The sequence below is a fragment of the Sorex fumeus genome, unplaced genomic scaffold (genome assembly GCF_029834395.1).
Source record: "Sorex fumeus unplaced genomic scaffold, SorFum_2.1 ptg000094l, whole genome shotgun sequence".
In the NCBI taxonomy this organism is placed as follows: Eukaryota; Metazoa; Chordata; class Mammalia; order Eulipotyphla; family Soricidae; genus Sorex; species Sorex fumeus.
In genome coordinates this window covers 20,464,723-20,485,029 of record NW_026606151.1, presented here as the reverse complement: position 1 = coordinate 20,485,029, position 20,307 = coordinate 20,464,723, and the positions used below count along the sequence as shown (strand labels likewise).

General features: G+C 46.0%; 4 protein-coding genes across 4 annotated transcripts; 2 read left to right on the top strand and 2 right to left on the bottom strand.

Moving 5' to 3' along the window:
- Positions 1–449: 449 nt before the first annotated feature.
- Positions 450–877, bottom strand: LOC130040276 (histone H2A type 3). The gene has a single exon (XM_056132303.1). It carries the CDS (start codon positions 875–877, stop codon positions 485–487), a length of 393 nt encoding a protein of 130 aa, XP_055988278.1. The 3' UTR covers positions 450–484.
- A 299-nt stretch (positions 878–1,176) lies between these two features.
- LOC130040280 (histone H2B type 1-C/E/F/G/I) lies at positions 1,177–12,305 on the top strand. The gene is made up of 2 exons (XM_056132306.1): positions 1,177–1,601; positions 12,059–12,305. The coding sequence occupies exon 1, from the start codon at positions 1,214–1,216 to the stop codon at positions 1,592–1,594; it is 381 nt and encodes a 126-aa protein (XP_055988281.1). The 5' UTR covers positions 1,177–1,213; the 3' UTR covers positions 1,595–1,601; positions 12,059–12,305.
- Positions 12,306–14,669: 2,364 nt separating this feature from the next.
- On the top strand, positions 14,670–15,251 carry LOC130040145 (histone H1t-like). Its single transcript, XM_056132160.1, has one exon. The coding sequence runs from the start codon at positions 14,670–14,672 to the stop codon at positions 15,249–15,251; it is 582 nt and encodes a 193-aa protein (XP_055988135.1).
- A 2,319-nt stretch (positions 15,252–17,570) lies between these two features.
- Positions 17,571–18,146, bottom strand: LOC130040288 (histone H4). The gene has a single exon (XM_056132314.1). It carries the CDS (start codon positions 18,141–18,143, stop codon positions 17,832–17,834), a length of 312 nt encoding a protein of 103 aa, XP_055988289.1. The 5' UTR covers positions 18,144–18,146; the 3' UTR covers positions 17,571–17,831.
- Between the last annotated feature and the right edge of the window lie 2,161 nt (positions 18,147–20,307).

Here is a 20,307-nt window from a genome sequence, read left to right as displayed (position 1 = left end):
TATATGGGATACCCAGGACTGAACCCAGGTCAGCTAGGTGCAAGGCTAAAGCCCTCCCTGCTGTACTATCCCTAGGGCTCCAACATTTTAGTTTCTAAAAATATTTTGAGTATTGGCTTCAGCTCCTTTTGGCAGAAGTGGCTTAATTCAAATTTAACCTAGTGGAGACGCACTCCCTTAAAAGGGTTAAGGAAAGTGGCCTGCAGCCCATGAGCTCCTAGAAGTTGAGGCCACAGAGCAAAGTTTAAGTTTACCTTCAAAAGCACCAGATAGCTTATTATAGCTAAATGTGTTAACTGCAGCTCGTACGTGGCTAGCTGTACTTATTGTCACATTGCCAGGCTAACTTCAGCCTAGGAAGTCCAACTTAACCTTCATTTTCACCAACTCTTAGCGTGCTGTTAGCTCTTAATTTGAAAATATGGGGGGCTCTGAAAAGAGCCTTTGGGTTCGAAAGCGTTAGCGGAAACAGGAGGCTGTCAAATCACTTTCCCTTGGCCTTGTGGTGGCTCTCGGTCTTCTTGGGCAGCAGCACGGCCTGGATGTTGGGCAGGACGCCGCCCTGCGCGATGGTCACGCGTCCCAGCAGCTTGTTGAGCTCCTCGTCGTTGCGGATGGCCAGCTGCAGGTGGCGCGGGATGATGCGCGTCTTCTTGTTGTCGCGGGCCGCGTTGCCCGCCAGCTCCAGGATCTCGGCCGTCAGGTACTCGAGCACGGCCGCCAGGTAGACCGGGGCGCCGGCGCCCACCCGCTCCGAGTAGTTGCCCTTGCGGAGCAGCCGGTGCACACGGCCCACGGGGAACTGCAGGCCGGCTCGGGAAGAACGAGACTTGGCCTTGGCGCGCGCCTTCCCGCCCTGCTTGCCGCGTCCAGACATTGCAAAGAAAAACAAAGCGAGAGGAGCGAACAACTAGGAGAGCTCGGCTAAGTAGGTCTTTAGGAGGACAGCGAAACACCGGAGCCTTTATAGGCATTTCCGGGAGAGAAAATCCCGTTGTCTGATTGGCTGTTACTGAGACACTGTCAGCTAACCAATAGGAAAATAGAACCTCCATACCTCATTTACATAGCCCTGCCCCCGCATGACGACATTGCCGTTTGGCTTCCAATTAACAAAGAGCATTTTGCATCCCTCATTTGCATGCAAGCCCTATAAATACCTGAAGTCGGCTTCCTGCTTTCGCTTCATTTCTGGCGTTTAGCTGATCCCAAAATGCCTGAGCCCGCCAAGTCCGCGCCCGCCCCGAAGAAGGGCTCCAAGAAGGCCGTGACCAAGGCGCAGAAGAAGGACGGTAAGAAGCGCAAGCGCAGCCGCAAGGAGAGCTACTCAGTGTACGTGTACAAGGTGCTGAAGCAGGTGCACCCCGACACGGGCATCTCGTCCAAGGCCATGGGCATCATGAACTCGTTCGTCAACGACATCTTCGAGCGCATCGCCGGCGAGGCGTCCCGCCTGGCGCACTACAACAAGCGCTCGACCATCACGTCGCGGGAGATCCAGACGGCCGTGCGCCTGCTGCTGCCCGGGGAGCTGGCCAAGCACGCCGTGTCCGAGGGCACCAAGGCCGTCACCAAGTACACCAGCTCCAAGTAAACTACAAGTAAGCGTCTTCACATCACAAACCAAAGGCTCTTTTCAGAGCCACTCACTTGTCCACAAGGAGAGCTGCAACCGGATACTGTTAGACGGCGGGTGGGGTAACTGCAGTCTTGGGAAACGGGGCTTCCCGCATTGGCAGCGCGGATGAGATTGTTCTTGCCCTTATTACTTAATCCAATTTTAATGAGTTTTTTTTTTCGGTATGACTTAAAACTTGAAATAGGGGTTTGTCTTGGCGACTGCGCATGTTGTGATTTTTACCAAATAGATTACTGGCATCACCCTAATTGTTCATTTGCAGACAATCCCTAGTCTTTCCCTCAGTTTTGTCATCTTTTTTAAAAAATGATAATACTGGTCTAAGATCTGAACTGGTCAGGAACAATCTACTGCACTAGAGAAATTGCTGGGTACCAAATCGTCACAAAGGGAGACAAGTAAAGGTGAATGCTTTGGCTACCATGGCAACTAGGAGAAAGGGGAGGCAAAAGCCACTGTACTTGGCATTCTTTCATCACTAGGAAACTAGCTTATAGGCCGTGAGTCAGAAATTCTTAGCCTTAAGCAGTTTACTCAGCTCCCAAGCAAAGAAAGGCTTCTCTATTCACCAGGGAATACATTTTCAGCATCATGAGGGGAATTGGTTTTTCTCCCCTAAACGCATGGCATAGTACAGAAAATGAAATGTATGTCATTTTCTAACCTATTTGCTTAAAAAAGATTTAAGCAAATAGGTTACGCATAGGTTACAAAATTCTGTTCCTTAGTGTTAGGAGAATTACAGCTTGAAGTAGGACTCCTGGGAAAAACACTGGCACCAGACAGACCTATATTTGAACAGAACTGTCATTGCCTCCTGAGCCAGAGTGTCTTCTGAGAAATGGTGCAGCCCTGGGCCCAAAGTAGAATTGCAAATACAGCACAGTGGCAGTTACCTGTCCTGAGTTGAACAAATCAGTGATTTCCCCCTACCCAACCCCCATCCCTCTGCCCCACCAATCCACGATCCTAGTGTAGTTTATTCCAAATTGACCTGTGTTGTCATCTCAATCAGTTTACCCTACAGTTGTCCAAACAGCTTGTCCCTCCCTGTCACTGCTGTCCCTTTACAGATTTGACTTCCAGATTTGACTTTGTTGAATGACATAATTGTATTGCTCAATTATCTATCAATGCAATAGGGCTAATCATTCATTCCTTGACTATTTCAGATGATTCCACCAAGATCTTGTTTCTGAGAGTCCTACCAAAGTATGAAAGTCACCTTGTCCAGCCTAAGCATTAAGATTTTTTTTCCAAACTCACCTTCCTGGGGCATTTGAATGCTAAAATCTCTTCTTACCCAAATTTTGTTTATTAAGTTGGTTCTTGCTCTTGCAACTTTTTCTGACTGGTTGCAAATGAATTGATAAGTTGGTGGCAGACAACCGGGACTTGGGACTTGCATTTATTCTTGGTCTTTTAGGGATTGTTGGTGTTAGGATTCTGTTCTATTCCAGCTGTTAAAACACAGGATTAAGGAAGTTGGTGTTTTCCCTTCTGCCATATAATGGGTTTCACTATTTTGTGTTTGTATGCTGTGGGTTTCTGTAACTAAAGATTGGTCCTGATCATCCTTGCAAAGCTGTGTTGTATTTATTTTTTAATTAATTCCTTTTTTAAATTTAAATTTAATTTTTTGGCATTTGGGTCACACCTGGCGATGTACAGGGGTTACTCCTGGCTTTGTGTTCAGGAGTTACTCCTGGTGGCGTTCTGGGCACCATATAGGATGCTGGGAATCGAACCTAACCTGGGTCGGGCATGTGCAAAGCAAATGAACTACCTGCTATACTATTGCTCCAGCCCATATTTATTTTTTTATTCTTCACTTTTCCTAATTCTAAATTCAAACAGTTGCCAATATCTGCAAAAATAGAATTATTGTCTTAAAGATAATGGCTGCCTGTAATAACTTTTGACTTTATTAAAGTGTTGGACCTAACAGGAGACACAGGACAGCAAAGAACAAGTGTATGGAGTCTCTAGCTTCCAGTGGGTTGTCTGTTTAATCTTCACCGAAGCCTCTGAGTTTTATGACTAAGTTGTTCTTTCAAAGATCTTTTCCCTTCTGGTTCAGTTGTTGTTGTTTTAGGACCACACTCAGCTGTGCTCAAGGCTTACCTTTGGCTCTGTGCTCAGGGATTATTCTTGTGGTGCTCCAGGGACCATGTGGGGTACTGGGAATCAAAACTGGAATGAGCCACATGCAAGTCAAGTGTTCTGCCTGCTGTACTATGTCTCCTGGCCCCCACTCGGGCTTTTTTATTTTTTATTTTTTTGCTTTTTGGGTCACACCTGGCGATGCACAGGGGTTACTCCTGGCTCTGCACTCAGGAATTACCCCTGGCGGTGCTCAGAGGACCATATGGGTTGCCGGGAATCGAACCCGGGTTGGCCGCATGTAAGGCAAACGCCCTACCCGCTGTGCTATTATTCCAGCTCTGACTTGGGTCGGGCTTTTTAAAAATGAGGTTAGAGAGGAGAGCTCAGAGGCATTTTATTATAGTTCAAACTGTCCTCTGGTTGTTCATCGATTTGCTTGAGCAGACCCAGTAACGTCTCCATTGTGACAATTGTTACTGTGTTTGGCCTATCGAATATGCCACGGGTAGCTTGCCAGGTTTTGCCGTGCAGGAGAGATACTCTGGGTAGCTTGCCAGGCTCTCTGAGAGGGGCGGAGGAATTGAACCTGGGTCGGCCAGGTCGGCCGCATGCAAGGCAATCGCCCTGCTGTGCTATAGCTCCAGCCCTAGTTCAAACTACTGAGTCAAAAATATATGCACCAAACATTTAATAGTTTCTAAACCATTATGTTTAGTTTACTAAAAGGGTGATGGTAGTGGAAACCAGATTTTTCTACCACACTTAGAAGGGTGTTGGGAATTTACTCAGCAATACCATGCCCTGTGATTTCTGATTTTTCGGTACCTTGCCTCTGTTTCGTAAACAGTTTCAAACAGGTAAATCTGTTTTCACCTGCTTTAAATTTGTTCCGTTATCACAATTTAGTCCTCTGACTTGCCCAGCAATTGAGAATGCTCTGTTTTGTAAATATAAACAGTTTCGAACAATTTTTTCTACCTCAGCATGAAATGTACATGGTTAGAATATAAATTTAAATTCTAACAACTTGTAGAAAACTGAAAACACTTTAGTTTAAATAAAGGAAGCACTGTAGCACTGTCCTCCTGTTGTTCATGGACTTGCTTGAGCGGGCCCAGTAACATCTATCTCCACTGAGAGACTTGTTGCTGAGTTTGGCATATCGAATATGTCACGGGGACCTTGCCAGGCGTTGCTGTGCGGGCAAGGTACTCTCGGTAGCTTGCTGGGCTCTCTAGAGGGGCGGAGAAATCGAACTTGGGTCAAATAAAAAATTCTTTAGAGCTGGGAGACAGTGTAAGAGGAAAGGCACTTGCGTTGCATGCAGACAACCTGGGTTTGCTCCCTACCACCATATAAAGCCTCCTCCCCCGGCCCCCACCCCAGCTCTGCAAGGAGGAAGGCCCAAGAACAGTCTGGTGTGGTCCAAAAACCAAGAGGGATATGGGGAAGGAAGTGGAAAAATACCAGAATTAATCTGAATCTACTGAATTCCTCCCTCTAGATTCAGTGTCTAGATGAGTTGACATCCCTTTATAAAAATTTTACAGTAATTGTTTGGATGGATTTTCAATCTCAAATAAAGGGCCCAGAGTCCAGACCTGAAAAAGATTTTTTTACGGTTATTAATGTGCATTGAACTAAGTTTAAACTTCATAGGTGATGTTACTGTAAAATTAAATTAATTTTTTTAATGTTACAAATCAGAAGGATTTAATGTTTCAGCTTGAATTCACTGTCTAAATGCAATGTTAAGGATTTTGACAAGTGTTAAATCCAGTAGATTAGTGCCTGACCATTGGGTACCTGAATAGTTTCTCAATTGTTGGGTATGAAATTTACTTCACTAACAGCAGTTTTTAATTTTTTTATTTTTACCTCATTTGAAATAGCCATAGATGAGCCATCAGGGTAGAGAATGATGCCCTAGGAGGATGTAAAAAGATATACTTGTTTACCATCTTAAGCTATAAAAAGAAAAGTAATGCGTACCTGTGGGTTCAGAGGACCAGCCAGAGCTTGGATCATTTCCCAGTTTGCTTATGCCTGAGGGAGAACCCTGTTGTCTGTTTTTTTGTTATTTTCTTTAGCTTTTTCTTTTATTCACTTTTATTCTCTTTGTATTGTTTTATTTTGGTTTGGGGGTCACACCTGGCTGTACTCTATTTTTCCTTTTTAAGGGCTGCTGTGACTCTACCAAGAGAGAACCCCAAATATGCACAGAGGATCCTGGCTGTGTTTAGTCTATTTATTTGTAAGTTATTAGTTTGTAGCACTGCACTGTAATACTGTCCTCCCATTATTCATCGATTTGCTCGAGCGGGCCCAGTAACGTCTCCATTGTGAGACTTAGTTTGTAGGTGTAGTAAATTCAGTTTAACATGACTCCCAGTATAAACAAATTTAGAATCTGACCACTTGGGTATTTATTTCTTTCCGTTGGAAACCCAATCCTGAGGAAACCATCTCCGGAGCTCTGGAAGTCAGCAGCTTCCTCCTAAGATTCTAGAGATCAAGATAAGACTGGGAATAAGCAGTTTCTTCCTTCTTTTTCCTGTTGTGTTACTGTGAATTCCCCAACCCCCGACCCCCCTTTATCAAGTCTGTCCTAGGATTAAAGTTTTGAATCTGGCCTGTTCTCGTATTTTTCTCAGAGCCTGACATCCTGCTCTAATTTCTACGGGGGTTTTTTGTTTGTTTTTTTAAGTCACGGTCATGGTCCTCCCGTTGTTCATCGATTTGCTCGAGCGGGCCCAGTAACGTCTCTATCATGAGTCTTGTTGTTACTGTGTTTGGCATATCGGATACATCACGGGTATAAAACTGGTTTTATCTGTAAGATTTGATTTGAGGAAGTGTGTGTGTGTCTGTGTGTGTGTGTGTGTGTGTGTCTGTGTGTGTCTGTGTGTCTGTGAGAGAGAGAGAGAGAGAGAGAGAGAGAGAGAGAATAAGGGCTTCTCCGAGTGGGGAGCGAGCCCCAGTACACATCCCAGCAATGGATATGAAAGTACACATCTCAAGAGATGTGGTGACGCATGTACTTGGGCAGCAAATGCACTCAGCAACAACACATGGGCACAGCAGCACAAATGTTTGAGCAGCATATGCATGCCTCTAACTTTCACATATTTTTAACAAAGATCTCTATACATTGATCTCTCTATTTTGAGATCAATTCTAATCTGATGCCAATTAAACAGTTGGACGCAATTTAGTTTTGCAACATTTCTTTCCATATTTGTGATTGCCTACACAGCTTTTCGCCCACTTCTCCTCAAGACTCAGATGACTAAATGCTACAGAGAATACAACCCACACGGGCTGGCTCACTCCTTAAGAAACTCGATCCAAGTGGGGGAGTTGAAATCTCTCGTGCCAGAAATGGTGCCGAGCTGGAGAGGGCAGGTGGCAGATTTTCCAGAGACAGCCTGTCCTTAGCCTTCAAAACCAAGCGCCAGAGTTCCTAGAGATGACACTTTTTTTTTTTTTCATTGAAAGCCCTTCATGATCTCTGCAAGAACAGATTGTGCATTTCCCTTACTGAAAATAGTGTCCAAGCATGAAGTCATAGTCTAAGTTTATCTGTAACATTGCTCTTTCCCCTTGGTCTATATCTCTCTTTTTTAAAAAAAAAAAAAAACTTTGTTGGATGAAATCTATCTTTCCAACAAGTACACAGTGTACCAATACTGGATGAGATGTGAGTTCATTTGATTAGATTGGCAAACCTAATCTCTCTGAGTCTGTAGCATCCTGCCTGTTCTCTGGGCCTCACCTCATTGATGTTCCACCTTCTGCCCTTCGAACTCCTCCTCCCCCCACAGGCATCCTTGGTGCTAAACCTTGGCTCCAGTTTTTTTTCTAATCAAGCCTCCTAATGGCTCCATGAAATCATCATCTATGTGTCACTTTTAATTGATCCTGAGCTCCGATTTGATCCCCACAGATTCCCTAGGGGTTGGTACTGAGTCTGGCATACAGTAGGTACACAAAATTTCTGCCACGGTTGTTTTTTTCTCTATTTTAATTGAGGTACTTTGATTTAGAACCCTGTTAGCGAGACCTTCATGTACACTGTGTCCCCACACCATACCCCTCACCAGGGAGTCTGTGAAAAGAATCACAAATTCCCTGCTGTCAGATTGCTAGGACTCCAGTAAATTGGGGCAGGAAAACAATGACAAAAGTCAACCATCTGCCTGGTTAGAAGGAGAGTGTCATGGAGAGAAAGAAACAAATGCAGAGCAGGAGGACTGAGGAGCAACTGTGTGCGTGAGTGCAGGTAACTGGGGCAATGAATGTACTGCTGAGTGGAGACCCTGATATTTGAGATGCTCAAGGGAGCGCGCTCAGGTGGTGATAGCTTTGAAACTCTGCACCTTTGCTAAGGGACGTTTGCTGGTCATTGGTGACTGAAGGGGATAGCCTTCTACCCCGTGGGGTTCTTCTCAGGCGAGTTGAATACCGGATTATCTGACAGATTAGGAGGAAAGAGAAAATTTATTGACAAACATCTGGAGAATTTACTTGGATATAAATTTTGAAGCATCTGGGGGCAAAGTGAAGTCTCCCTTGCTGAGCTAACCAAATGGGATGAGGCTCAGGAAACAGAAGGGGAGGGGATTCACGTGTCAAAGGAGGCGGGGATGACTTCATTTGACAAAACTTAAATGTTTGTTTTGCCTTTAGATAGATTTCTTTGATTAAAAGGTTATTGCTTGGGGCTGGAGCAACAGCACAGCAGGTAGGGCATTTGCCTTGCATGCAGCCGACCTAGGTTCGATTCCCAGCATCTCATATGGTCCCCTGAGCACCACCAGGAGTAATTCCTGAGTGCATGAACCAGGTGTAACTCCTGTGCATTGCCGGGTGTGACCCAAAAAGAGCAAAATAAAATAAAATAAAAAAAGGTTATTGCTAGACATGACTCTAATCTAGGTAATCGTCATTTTCTACAGCACTGACTGATAGCTTCTCACAGACTGACCTTAGTGCTCCATAAAGATGATGAGGGCTAAGTAAGTTGAAATATTTGGGGGAAGGCCATCTGATGATTGATGATGCTTTTTAGTCTTTTTCTGACCTTATTTCTTTTTTTGTGCCCCACCTCTACTCCACCATGTCCCACCAACTGACTCCCTTAATCTTGTGCTGTGGCCCCCGATTTACCTGGGTTTCACAGGGTTGAGAAATGCTGGGCTGAGAGACCTGTTCCAGGATGAAGGTCTGGGTGAGATGGGCTGTTGGGGGTCTGCGCTACTGTGAACGCCAATCATTCGCTTCAGTGGAGAAGCCTCATTCTTGCTGTCCCATGGAACACATTCAGGAGCTTGGGTATTCATGTTAGACATTGCTCTCTCTAGTATCCAATGTCCATCACAATGAAGCTGGGACTCATCTCTACTGTCTTTCGGAGACACAGGCTCCTTCTGTCTGCCTCAGGCATCCTTGAGGCTCGGGGATCTCCATGGAGCCTCCACATGAGGCCAGTGCACACGAAGAGGAGCAGGAACGTCTCAGGGAGGGGGACAGGAAGATGCTGTGTGTTTCTGGCCAGAACTTGCATTTCCAGCCACTTTCCTGCGGCGCAGCAGAAGCGTGCTGGTCCCATAACCCAGAGGTTGATGGGTCGAAACCATCCTCTGCTAGCACCTTTTTAGGGCTAGAGCAATAGCACAGCGGTAGGGCGTTTGCCTTACAAGCGGCCAACATGGCCGACCCGAGTTCAATTCCTCCGCCCCTCTCGGAGAGCCTGGCAAGCTACCGAGAGTATTTGATATGCCAAACACAGTAACAACAAAGTCTCCAATGGAGACGTTACTGGGCCCCGCTCGAGCAAATTGACGATCAACGGGAGGGCCTTTACCTTTACCTTTCCTGCCAGGGACACAGGGAACACCAAGCACACGAACACGCTGTGGATGCACAGCAGATTCTTGGTCAGCCCTCATGTCTGGGTCTCCTCCGTCCTCTCCTCTTACCCTTCTGGCTTTTTTTAGAGGTTGCACTGTCATCCAGTGACAATGTCCAGCACAGAGGGATGAGGGCAGTCTAGGAAAGACCTAAGAAAGGGGATACTACCTCTCAGCTGGGAAAGCTAGACCACAAATAATAGTTCTTAAATAGTTTTTTTTATAAGAAGGGAAAGGTGGTAGGAGGGACTGAGGGTCTTGTTTTTTATGTTAACATTAATATAATGCTTAATGCAGCAATCAGACCTAACTCTGGTATGTACCAGGCACTGTCCTAAGCACTATTCAATAGGCGCCAAATTTGTTCTTCTTACACAATAAAATAACAACGCACAAAGGGCCAGTGACCAAGGATGTATTTTAAGGCCCTGTCTCTTCCGAGGACTACATCACTGCCCTCAATCAGGTGTGAGTTTTTGAAGAGAGGTGTGAGTGGGGGCATACAGTAGGGATTGTGGGAGGACCCTGTAGCACAGTTCTTACATTTGGGGTCCTTTCAACAGTTCTTGAGACAATCACAGAGCATGGGCACATGGTTCAGTGATAGAGCATGTGCTTTGTAGCTTTCTTTTATTTTTTTTGTCACACCTGGCACTGCACAGGAATTACTCCTAACTCTGCACTCAGGAATCACTCTTGGTGGTGCTCAGGGGACCATACAGGGTGCTGGGGATAGAACCTGGTTCAGCCGGATGCAAGGCAAAAGCCCTCCCCGCTGGACTATCACTCCAGCCCCTGTGCTTTGTAACTTTGACGCTGAGACGTCAGTTCCTGACACTGGCCCACATCTCACCCCCACTTTGCTGATGACATCGTGGGTACTCACAAGTCTGTGACCCTGGGCACACTGCAGTTAACAGAGAAAAGGGAAGGGCAGGGGAGTACACAGATATATAAGTGATAGAAATATAGGGGAAGGAGGTGGCTCTGTGCTCGGGAGTACTTCCTGGCAGGTCTTGAAAGATCTTGTGTGGTGTTGGGGACCAAGTAATGTAAATTAAATAAATAAGACGGCCCCTGCAATGGTTTACGGAAATACATTGGAAAGAAGACTAAGTCTGTTAAACACCCTAGAGTACCTTCAGAGATCACACCTTAAGGCAGCAGAGATGACTAATGATTTGGGAGAGTCAGACTATGACCTTCCAGGGTTCCTCTTGCTCACCCCCTGTTACCACCATGCTCTGCTTCCAGGCAGATCTCTGTTCAAATGACCTAAATCCCCACAGGATTCTGCTTTGACAAGTACATGCAGCACAAGTGAAAGGCTCTGTATAGCCAAGTGCTGGCCTGGGTGGTGGATCTGCCACCTGTCGGGGGCCATTACCTAGTTAGAGTCTGCAGATGGGCCTCATGTGTGGACACTTGTCAAGGAAACTATTTATCCTCATCTGAGTGTCAGCCTTTAGAGTATTTTTAAAAATGGTTTTTGAGTCACACCAGCAGTGCTAAGGACTTACTCCTGGCTCAGGGATCATTCCAAGCTGTGCTGGGGGACTCTATGTGGTTCCAGGGATTGAACCCAGGTCAGCCTTGTACAAGGCAAGTGCCTTACCTACTTTACTATCTCATCATCCCCAAGGGAAGTCCTCAATCAGCAAATCCTGTGTGCATCTCCCGCATGGGATTTGAATGCCTGGGGAACAACAGGTTTGTCTTTGCTTACTAGCTGGATGCATCTTAGAACCCCGCTGGAAACAAACTAAACATTCACAGGATACATTTCTATTAGATATGCTTCATCTGACATCTTTAAAAGGCACCGATGGGTGACTTCATCAGTCAGGCCCGAGAAGGTGGCTCCTGAGATCTGGTAGACTGGTTGTGCAGGATTAACATGAAGTCTTTAACTATAGGAAGCTCCCCAAGGCTCACACCCTCTCATGCACTCTACCTGAGATAAGTCCCAGCACAGGGCCTTTCACAATGTCTGCTTTGTGAAATTCTGTCACTGCTTCTCATGACCTTCCAGAAGAACTCCTACTCACCCTTTGGACTTAACCCAAATGAAATGCAAAGGACACTGTGTGTGTGTGTGTGTGTGTGTGTGTGTGTGTGTGTGTGTGTGTGTGTGTGTATTCTTCCTTTACTTAGGGGTACACATAGAGAGAGGTGCCACCCAACACCTGGGACTCTCAACTACTTAAGTGTGGAGAACCTTATTTATATCTAAAGCTGTGGCAAGATTAAATGCATTGATATCAATAGCTGCTTAGAACAAACACCACGTGCATGAAACAAGCACCCAATGAACATTGGTCATCTCCATTATCATTGTCCTAAGAATTGACAGCTGATAAATTAGAGAAGTGAACTAATGAATCAATCTCTCTTTAAACAGGACAAGTAAGAAGGCTCTAGACAAGTCTCTTCCTGTCATTGCTCACTGCTGGACACATCGAAGACTCACAAATAAAACTGTGGAACAGGACAACTCTAGAACAGAAATGGAGATAAATGCAACCATGAGAGGATCAAAGAGAACCTGGCTACAATGCTTTCTTTTGTTCAGAGTATAATGATATTATGTGTTCAATGTAGGAATTTGTAAAAGTATATAAAGATAATTAAAATAACTCTAGCATGTCTTTTGTGTATATGACATATATATAGATGTGCAGATATAATACACCCCTAATGTAGTAATGCAAAGCAAATTTGTTTTATGCTACATACATACATAGATGATTTTGTAGGTGGTGGATAGAAACCTAGTTAAAAACAAAAATAAGGGCATCACCTGTGCCTAGGGCCACTTGCCCTGGGATAAGGAACTTGTCCCTTAGGTTTGTGGTGCTTGGGCCAGTGGTGATTGGGTGCCACTGAAATCACACACAGTGCGCTTGGGACAGCTTCCGTGACTGTGACTGGCTATTTAGACTATATGCTCCATTTGAATGCATTATAGATCATACAGATCATACATCTTCATGTATAAATCATTTTTTTCTGTTGTTTTGTGTTTGGGTTTTTGGATATATTTATTTTTTGTGCCAAACCCAGCAATGCTCAGGCTGGGATGCCTGGCTAGGATGCCGAGGATCTAACCCCAGTCAGGCTCCTGCAAGACAAACACCCTACGTATTGTTCTATCATTCCAGCCCCCCCCCCCCCCCCGCCACATCCTACATCTTTGTTTAACTATTTTCTTATTTAAATATGTACAGCATTATATTGAGAATTTTTAAGGCATTATTACTCTGAGAGGCTCAAACAAAAAATCATTAAAATTCCATTTCTCTCTCTTTCTTTCTTTCTTTCTTTCTTTCTTTCTTTCTTTCTTTCTTCTTTTTAGCCAAGACCTTATAAGAATTAACTGTTGCAAAAACAGTAAGCCTGGTTGCAATCATTCTCTGGGAAGGCGCTATACAAAGAATGAGTCAGATCTTAGATTAAGACCAGAAAGCTAATATTTATCTGGCACATCCTGTGCTCAGGACTGTGCTGGAATGTGTTTGGTTGTGTGGAACTAAAACTATTCTTACCTTCAAGCCACCTAACCACTCTGTGGAAAAGGCATCTGCTATGGATTGAATTATGTGACCCTCCCTCTTTCAAATTCACACTGAAGCTCCAGCCTGCAGAGTGACTGTATTTTTAGGAGATAGTATTTTTAGGGCTAGAGCGATAGCACAGGGGTAGGGCGTTTGCCTTGCACGCAGCCAACATGCCCGACCCGAGTTCGATTCCTCCGCCCCTCTCGGAGAGCCCGGCAAGCTACCGAGAGTATCTCGCCCGCACGGCAGATACTGGCAGAGCCTGGCAAGCTCCCCGTGATGTATTTGATATGCCAGACACAGTAACAACAAAGTCTCTAATGGAGTCGTTACTGGGCCTGCTCGAGTATTTTTAGGAGGTAATTAAGCTTTTTTTAGGAGGTAAAAAAATTTTTTTAGGAGGTAAAAAAATGTACTATGAACGACTTTGTAAATCACATTGTTTTAATTAAAATAGATATTAAAAAAAGTTAAAAATCTAGTCCTTTGCAGGCTTTCCTTCTGCAGAGTAAAGTTAATTGGTTAAATTTTTCACTCAGGCATTTGCAAATATTTTACAGATATTCTTTAGGGGATTTTCCTCTGCTGAGACCTTGGACTCTGACTCACCCACTGCTCTCTCAGCAGTTACCTCTGATGATCCAACTGCCATCCCTACCTCTCAAGAAAGTAAATCTTAGGACCAAGCCTGGGTAACTTTTGTTTTGTTCCCAACTGCCCTTTCTCCACAGTTCTGCAGATACACCCACCAACCCAAGATCTTAGAGACCTGTTAGAGATCGGGCCTGTCCTTCCTGCCTCTTACAGGGGATCAAACTGGGTGGATTTTTATGGCTTTTTTGTTTTTCTTTACATTTCTAGGTACTCAAACCCAGATGGCAAACTCTTTTCCAGTGAGCTTTACCCCCATTTTTAGGTCATTTAAAAAGCATTCTCTAGCTCCCTGGTGATAGATGTTTAATGTGTTATTTTCCTCATCTGCATAAATAATCTCCAATAAAAACCAGTGAACAAATTATTAATTTTCCTCGCTAAAGATTAGTCGTCCACTTGGAGACCCCTCAGAACGATAAATTTCCTACTAAGAACGACTTTTGAGTTTATAACGGAAAGGGCCAGTATTTTTATTCTGGAATTTGGCTGAGAAAATGAGGCCTTTATCCTATAGTTTGGGCAGGGTGGGCAAGTTTTCATGAAAGAAGGGAAAAAGCATGTAAAGTTAGTCCCCAGCCACCATGCAGCGGTGGAACCTAAGTGATTCTGTGCAGGGGGGTTTTGTGGGATTCAATTTTAGGGAGTAAAACAAACACAAAAGTTGGTTCTGCCAGGGGCAGGGCGGAGCCTGTGTGATAAACCAATCACAGCGCGCCCTGCTCTATATAAGGCTCTGAGCCACGCATCCTGGTGGTCTTTTTTTCCTTTTCCATTCTTTGCTGTGCTCTGTGATGCGTTGAGATGGTCTCCACCGGCCCGGCGGGTCTTCCAGCTTCTACGAGGAGTGCACCTGGCCAGACGCGAAGGAGGAGACAGGATGGGCATCCAAAAACCAGTCCGAATGCCTGGAGGTCCTTTGTGTCTAAGCTGATCATCGAGGATCTCTCAGTCCCCAAGAGACGAGTCCGCGTGTCTCTGTCCACGCTGAGGAAGGTGTTGGAGTCCACGGGCTTGGACGTGATGAGAAACTACATCCGCATCAAGCTGGGCCTCAGGAGCCTAGAGGAGAAAGACGCCCTGGGCCAGGCCAAGCGCACCCGTGCCCAGAACTCCATGAACCCTGGCAAGAATGCCCGCCAGGAACCCCCCAAGGCCAAGCGCAAGAAGCTTCCTGCTACGAGGACCAAGAAGCCGGTGTTACCCCAGAATTCCAAGTCTCCCAAGAGCATGAAGACCAGTAGGAGAGCCAAGAAGCGGGGAACCGCAAGCAAAGCCCGTGGGAGTGTCAATAAGACCGAAGGAGCCGCGGTCAGCCTGAAGAGCGTAGCCAAGACCCCCAGAACTGAGAAGCCGAAGCGGGGAAAGCCCAAACCGACCCAGTAAGCCAGAAGCTGACCCGAGGGAGGCAGCCTGGGAGAAGTGAGGCCTTCCCCAAGGGTCGGCTTTCGAAGAACCCAAAGGCTCTTTTAAGAGCCACCTACATCTTAAAAGGGCTCAGCGCTAGAGACTAAAAAGCATAAATCCCCATTGGTGACCGGTGTTATAAGGGGCTATGGGCACGTTTGTGTAGATTAGCAACGGGTGTGTGTGTGTGTGTGTGTGGAATGATTTAGTTTTGGGGAGTCACTGTCACTGTCCTCCCGTTGCACGAGCGGGCCCTGTAACGTCTGTGTTTGGCATAGCTTGCCAGACTCTGCCTGTGCGGGCAAGATCTGCCCGTTCGGGCAAGATACTCTCGGTAGTTTGCCAGGCTCTCCCAGAGGGACGGAGAAATCGAACTCCGGTTGACCATGTTGGCTGCCTGCAAGGCAAACGCCCTACCGCTGTGCGATTGCTCCAGCCCCCAGTTTTTTGGGAGGCATGCATATAATAGAGAAGGTAGGGCCTCGATTTAGCCCTTTACAATTCTCAGCAACCTAGAGGAGTCACTCCTGAGAATTGACCAGGTCCTGTGTGTTAGCCAGTTCAGGAAAGCTCTTATACCCAAGCCAAACATACCTGTGTGTACCTAGTGCCACCATCCTGACTTGAGGATGTTTATCAGTGTCATATTACTGACGTCTAACACACAGAAAAGGGGAAGCTTTTTGTTTCTAGTAGTTTAACAACAACAAAAATCTCCAATTGGGAGTGATTGGTAGAAATAAAATTTTCCATTTTACTGGAAATTTTCTAGCTCGAATATTTTAATTTATCCTTATTTCCAAAGTACTATAGTTGAGATGCTAATAGATCTTTGTCACAGAGGCTTTGGGGACTGGTAGTGTACGTTCTATGGCATTGCACATCCATGCCCTTGCAGATAGATAGATAATGGTTTCTGAACCACATCTGGTGGTGCTCAGGGTTTACTCCTGGTTCTTAGCTCAGGGATTATTTTGGCAGGGCTCGGGACCCACTCGCAAGTAGCAAACCCGGGTTTTCTAGCCAGACTACTGACTCAGGCCTGCCCTGGCATTTTTGAGGCCTGGGTTTCCATCCTGTCCACCTATCCTGGGCCACCCCACCACCAGCACAGCAAGGGTGTGGCTGTGGCACCCACAATAGAACTCTTTGGATGATCTTTTAATAACAATTGCTTTCTTCTAACTGTAACTGTTATTTCTATGAAGTGTTAGGCTTATTCAGATTGCTCTTCACGGGCTTGAAAAACGTTCATTTGGAAACCCCGGAAATTTTCAGGGGTCTAATTATACCATCTTTTTTTTTTCTTTAAAAAAATTATTACTATTTTTTATTTTTGAGCTACACCCAGCAGTGATCAGTCTTGGGGTGATCAAACTTGGGTAGTAATGTAAGACAAGCATCCTACAAGCAAGGATTCCAGATCCTAATTTTTTGTTTGTTTTCTTAGGGGTTAAGGTGCTTGCCCTGCACCTCACCAATACTATTTCAAATCGCAGGACCACATAGAGACCCCAAATACCTCCAGGTACCGCCCCTGAGCAGACCAGGACTTCCCTGACCCTGCTCCCCACCTCGACCCACTCCCACCCCCGCCTTCTTTATTTCCTTTAGGTGAGTTTTTGAAATTCTAAATATTATCTGAAAATAAGGACAATATTTTCCTTTTTGAAAAAAATTGTTTCCCTTTGTTAAGGCATTCTTTAAAATCATTCTAAATTCACTTTTATTTATTATTTTGAATTATTATTTATCATTATATATTTATTAAATTATATAATTTATTAATTATTTAGTATTATTTATTTTGAATGAATTCTTTATGCATCACTAAATGCATTTTTCACATACGTGTGTTCTCCACGACTCAGCAGAATCACTAGTGTTACCTATTTACATATGATTAACTGCCGCCAGAGCCCGCTTGAAAACGGCGGCCAGTTTACCTTTGAGCTGGTCTGTGCCCTAATGCAGGAAACTGCGGACTCGCCTACAGTTGTGGGACTGTCGGGCCAGGGGGAACGCAGACTAGCCTCAGCCAGCCTCTCAACCTCTCAACCTCGCCAGTTCGGCACGCTTAGGGTTAACAGGCAGCCCTCAAGTTCTGGGGCGGCTCCAGCTAACCGAGCCAGCCAATACGCAACGAGCTTCGTGGACGTTGCTGTGCCGCGGGAGCCAGTAAGGAGGCACCCGAATAGGTCCCATCTCCCGACTTTGGAGGCCGATTCTTTTTATTTTTTGCTTTTTGGATCACACCCGGTCAGGGGTTACTACTGGTATTGCACTCAGTAACCACTCTTGGCGGTGCTCGGGGAACGCTAAGGGATGCTGGGAATCGAACCCGGGCCGGCCGCGTGCAAGACCAGCCCCTTAAGACCGTTTCTTTTGTCTAGCCGCAGAACGTCGTTACCGTGAAGCCTGACGAGGAACAAATTGTGGTTTTTGATTAAAAAAAAAATAAATAAAGATTCTTACAACGCACAACAGCCCTTCCGTGACTTTTGTGGGCGGCCCTGAAAAGGGCCTTTGGGTTTGGGAAACTGAGAGCCAAACCGAAGTTTAGCCTCCGAAGCCGTAGAGGGTGCGGCCCTGGCGCTTGAGCGCGTAGACCACGTCCATGGCCGTGACGGTCTTGCGCTTGGCGTGCTCGGTGTAGGTGACGGCGTCGCGGATGACGTTCTCCAGGAAGACCTTGAGCACCCCGCGGGTCTCCTCGTAGATGAGCCCCGAGATGCGCTTGACGCCGCCGCGCCGGGCCAGGCGGCGGATGGCGGGCTTGGTGATGCCCTGGATGTTGTCGCGCAGCACCTTGCGGTGGCGCTTGGCGCCGCCTTTGCCCAGGCCCTTCCCGCCCTTGCCGCGTCCAGACATGGTGGCTGCCGGAATGACGAGCGGCCTGCGAGCCGGCCTTTTAAATAGCCCTTCTGCGGACCTGATTGAAAACCGCCAGCGTGGGTGGAGCTGGCTCGCGTGAGGTCACCACGGGGGCGGAGCCAGACTCGTTCTTATTAGCATTTCGGTGTTCTGATTGGTCCGTGGGCCGGCTGGCGGGCGGGGACGAGAGAGGGATTTCTCTGCTGAGAAGCCTGGTTGTCGCTTGTCCTTGTACTTTATTAGGGGCTTTTGGGAAGGGAATGATTTTTTTTCCCCCCAAAGGCGCCTCAGCCACGGTTTTTACTTCGACTTGGTAACTAATAGCTAGGTACTATTTATTTGGGAATATACAGGGTGGTTTTGCAGATGTAGAGGTGTTCCCTTTCAGTTTTAATATTCCTCTTGAGGGGGTGGATATTGGCAGCGAAGGGGTTCAGAATAGGCTTTTGCCAGGACTGCAGAAGATGTGTCATTCAAATGTCGATTATTTCTAGCTAAAAGCAGTTGAGGGCCAGACCTGAAGACTACAACGAAAGGGAAACTTTCTTTGCCCTTAATTACCTTGGAAGAAAACTGGTGTTTTACCCAGGATTGGGGTTATTCCCAGAAACAGCTTGCAGAGTAAATATCGAATCGCCTAAACTCAAGCTTTTTGTCATGTAAATGACCCTTCCCCCACTTGCCCAAACCTGTAGCTGCAGGTCTCTAACCTTTTCCTTAGTTTAAGAAGGTCTGTGATCCTTATCCTCAAGTCTTGTGGATTCCCTCCATCTAGGAAATTAATCCTTTTCCTCTTGTTCATCTAATTCGAGTTGATCATCCCAAGGAACCACAGGGTAGTAGAAAATCTTTCTTCTCCTGCACAATGGCCTCTGTGTTGGGCAAAACGGTCAGCCTGGCTAGGAAGAAGCTCTGGTCCTGTTTGGAAAAATGACAGAGAAATAATTGCAAATTAAAACTCCTTTTCTTTTTCTTTTTTTCTTTTGGAGGGGCTGGAGTGATAGCACTGCAGGTAGGCTGCTTGCCTTGCACACGGTCGACTGGGTTCGATCTCGGCATCTCCTGCCTTCCCCCTGAGCACCGCCAGGAGTAAATCCTGAGCACAGAACCAGGAGTAACCCCTCAGCATCGCCAGGTCGGACCTCCAAACAAAACCAGAAAACCCCATCCTTTTCTTCTCTGTCTCTATTGAGACGTTTATTGGGTCACTTTGTTCTCTGAGCGCAGGCGCTTGACACTGAAACTGCATCCTCTGTTTGCCCTGGTCTCTTCCTGGGCAGCTCTGCAGCTCTGCTCTGAGATTCCAAATAATTTCCTTCTCTTCATCAGGAGGCCTTTGCTGTTCTTTCCCAGTTTTACAGATCAGTGTTTTTTATAGAGTTGGGGATTAATGGGGCAGGGCTAATACTTGATTAAGGTCATTACAAGCCTCTAGGATTCTTCCCTGCGAGGCCTTTGATAAAATGAGCGATTTCTCAAACAAGTCTAATCCCGTCTTCCTTAAAAGAAATGTTGGCTCCTCTCAACTGGTGCTCAGGAGCCACTCCTCGCTTGGTGCTCACTCCCAGTGGGCTCAGGGAACCATGTGGTGTCTGGGATTGAACATGGGCCTCCCGCAAACAAAGCAGGCACTCAGCCTGTTGAGCTATTGAGCTATGTTCCCAGGCCTAATCGTTGTAAAAAAAAAAAAAAAAAAAAAAAAAGCAAAACTAATTGGAATGTGGTTCCAAGTGAGAGATTTCTCAAAAGCTTCTCTTGGACCAGGGAGCTGGTAAAAAAGATGGGAATGCAGGTTTTGTATGTGGAGCTGGGTTCAATTTCGTTTCCAAATGCTTGGAATTTCCACTGCATATATTTTATTCTGAAAAAAAATGCTGATTGTGTATGTTTGGGAACATTTTATAATCTCAAACTCACTGAGATGAAAGGCCGGGTCAGGGGAGGGTAGTCTGGAGGTATATAGTCATCTGCACGGTGAAGATGGGTCCTCCCACTCTGGGAGGAGGGGTTTCTCTAGACCCTCTTTGGTTCACCCTTCCCCTCACCTACTGAGCCTCAGAGTGAACCTGGCTCCTCAGAATCACATTCAATTCAGTGTGCGACCAGAACTGAGAGAGCCCACCTTTAAACTATGGCTGATGAGTCACCAGAAACTTTCAGA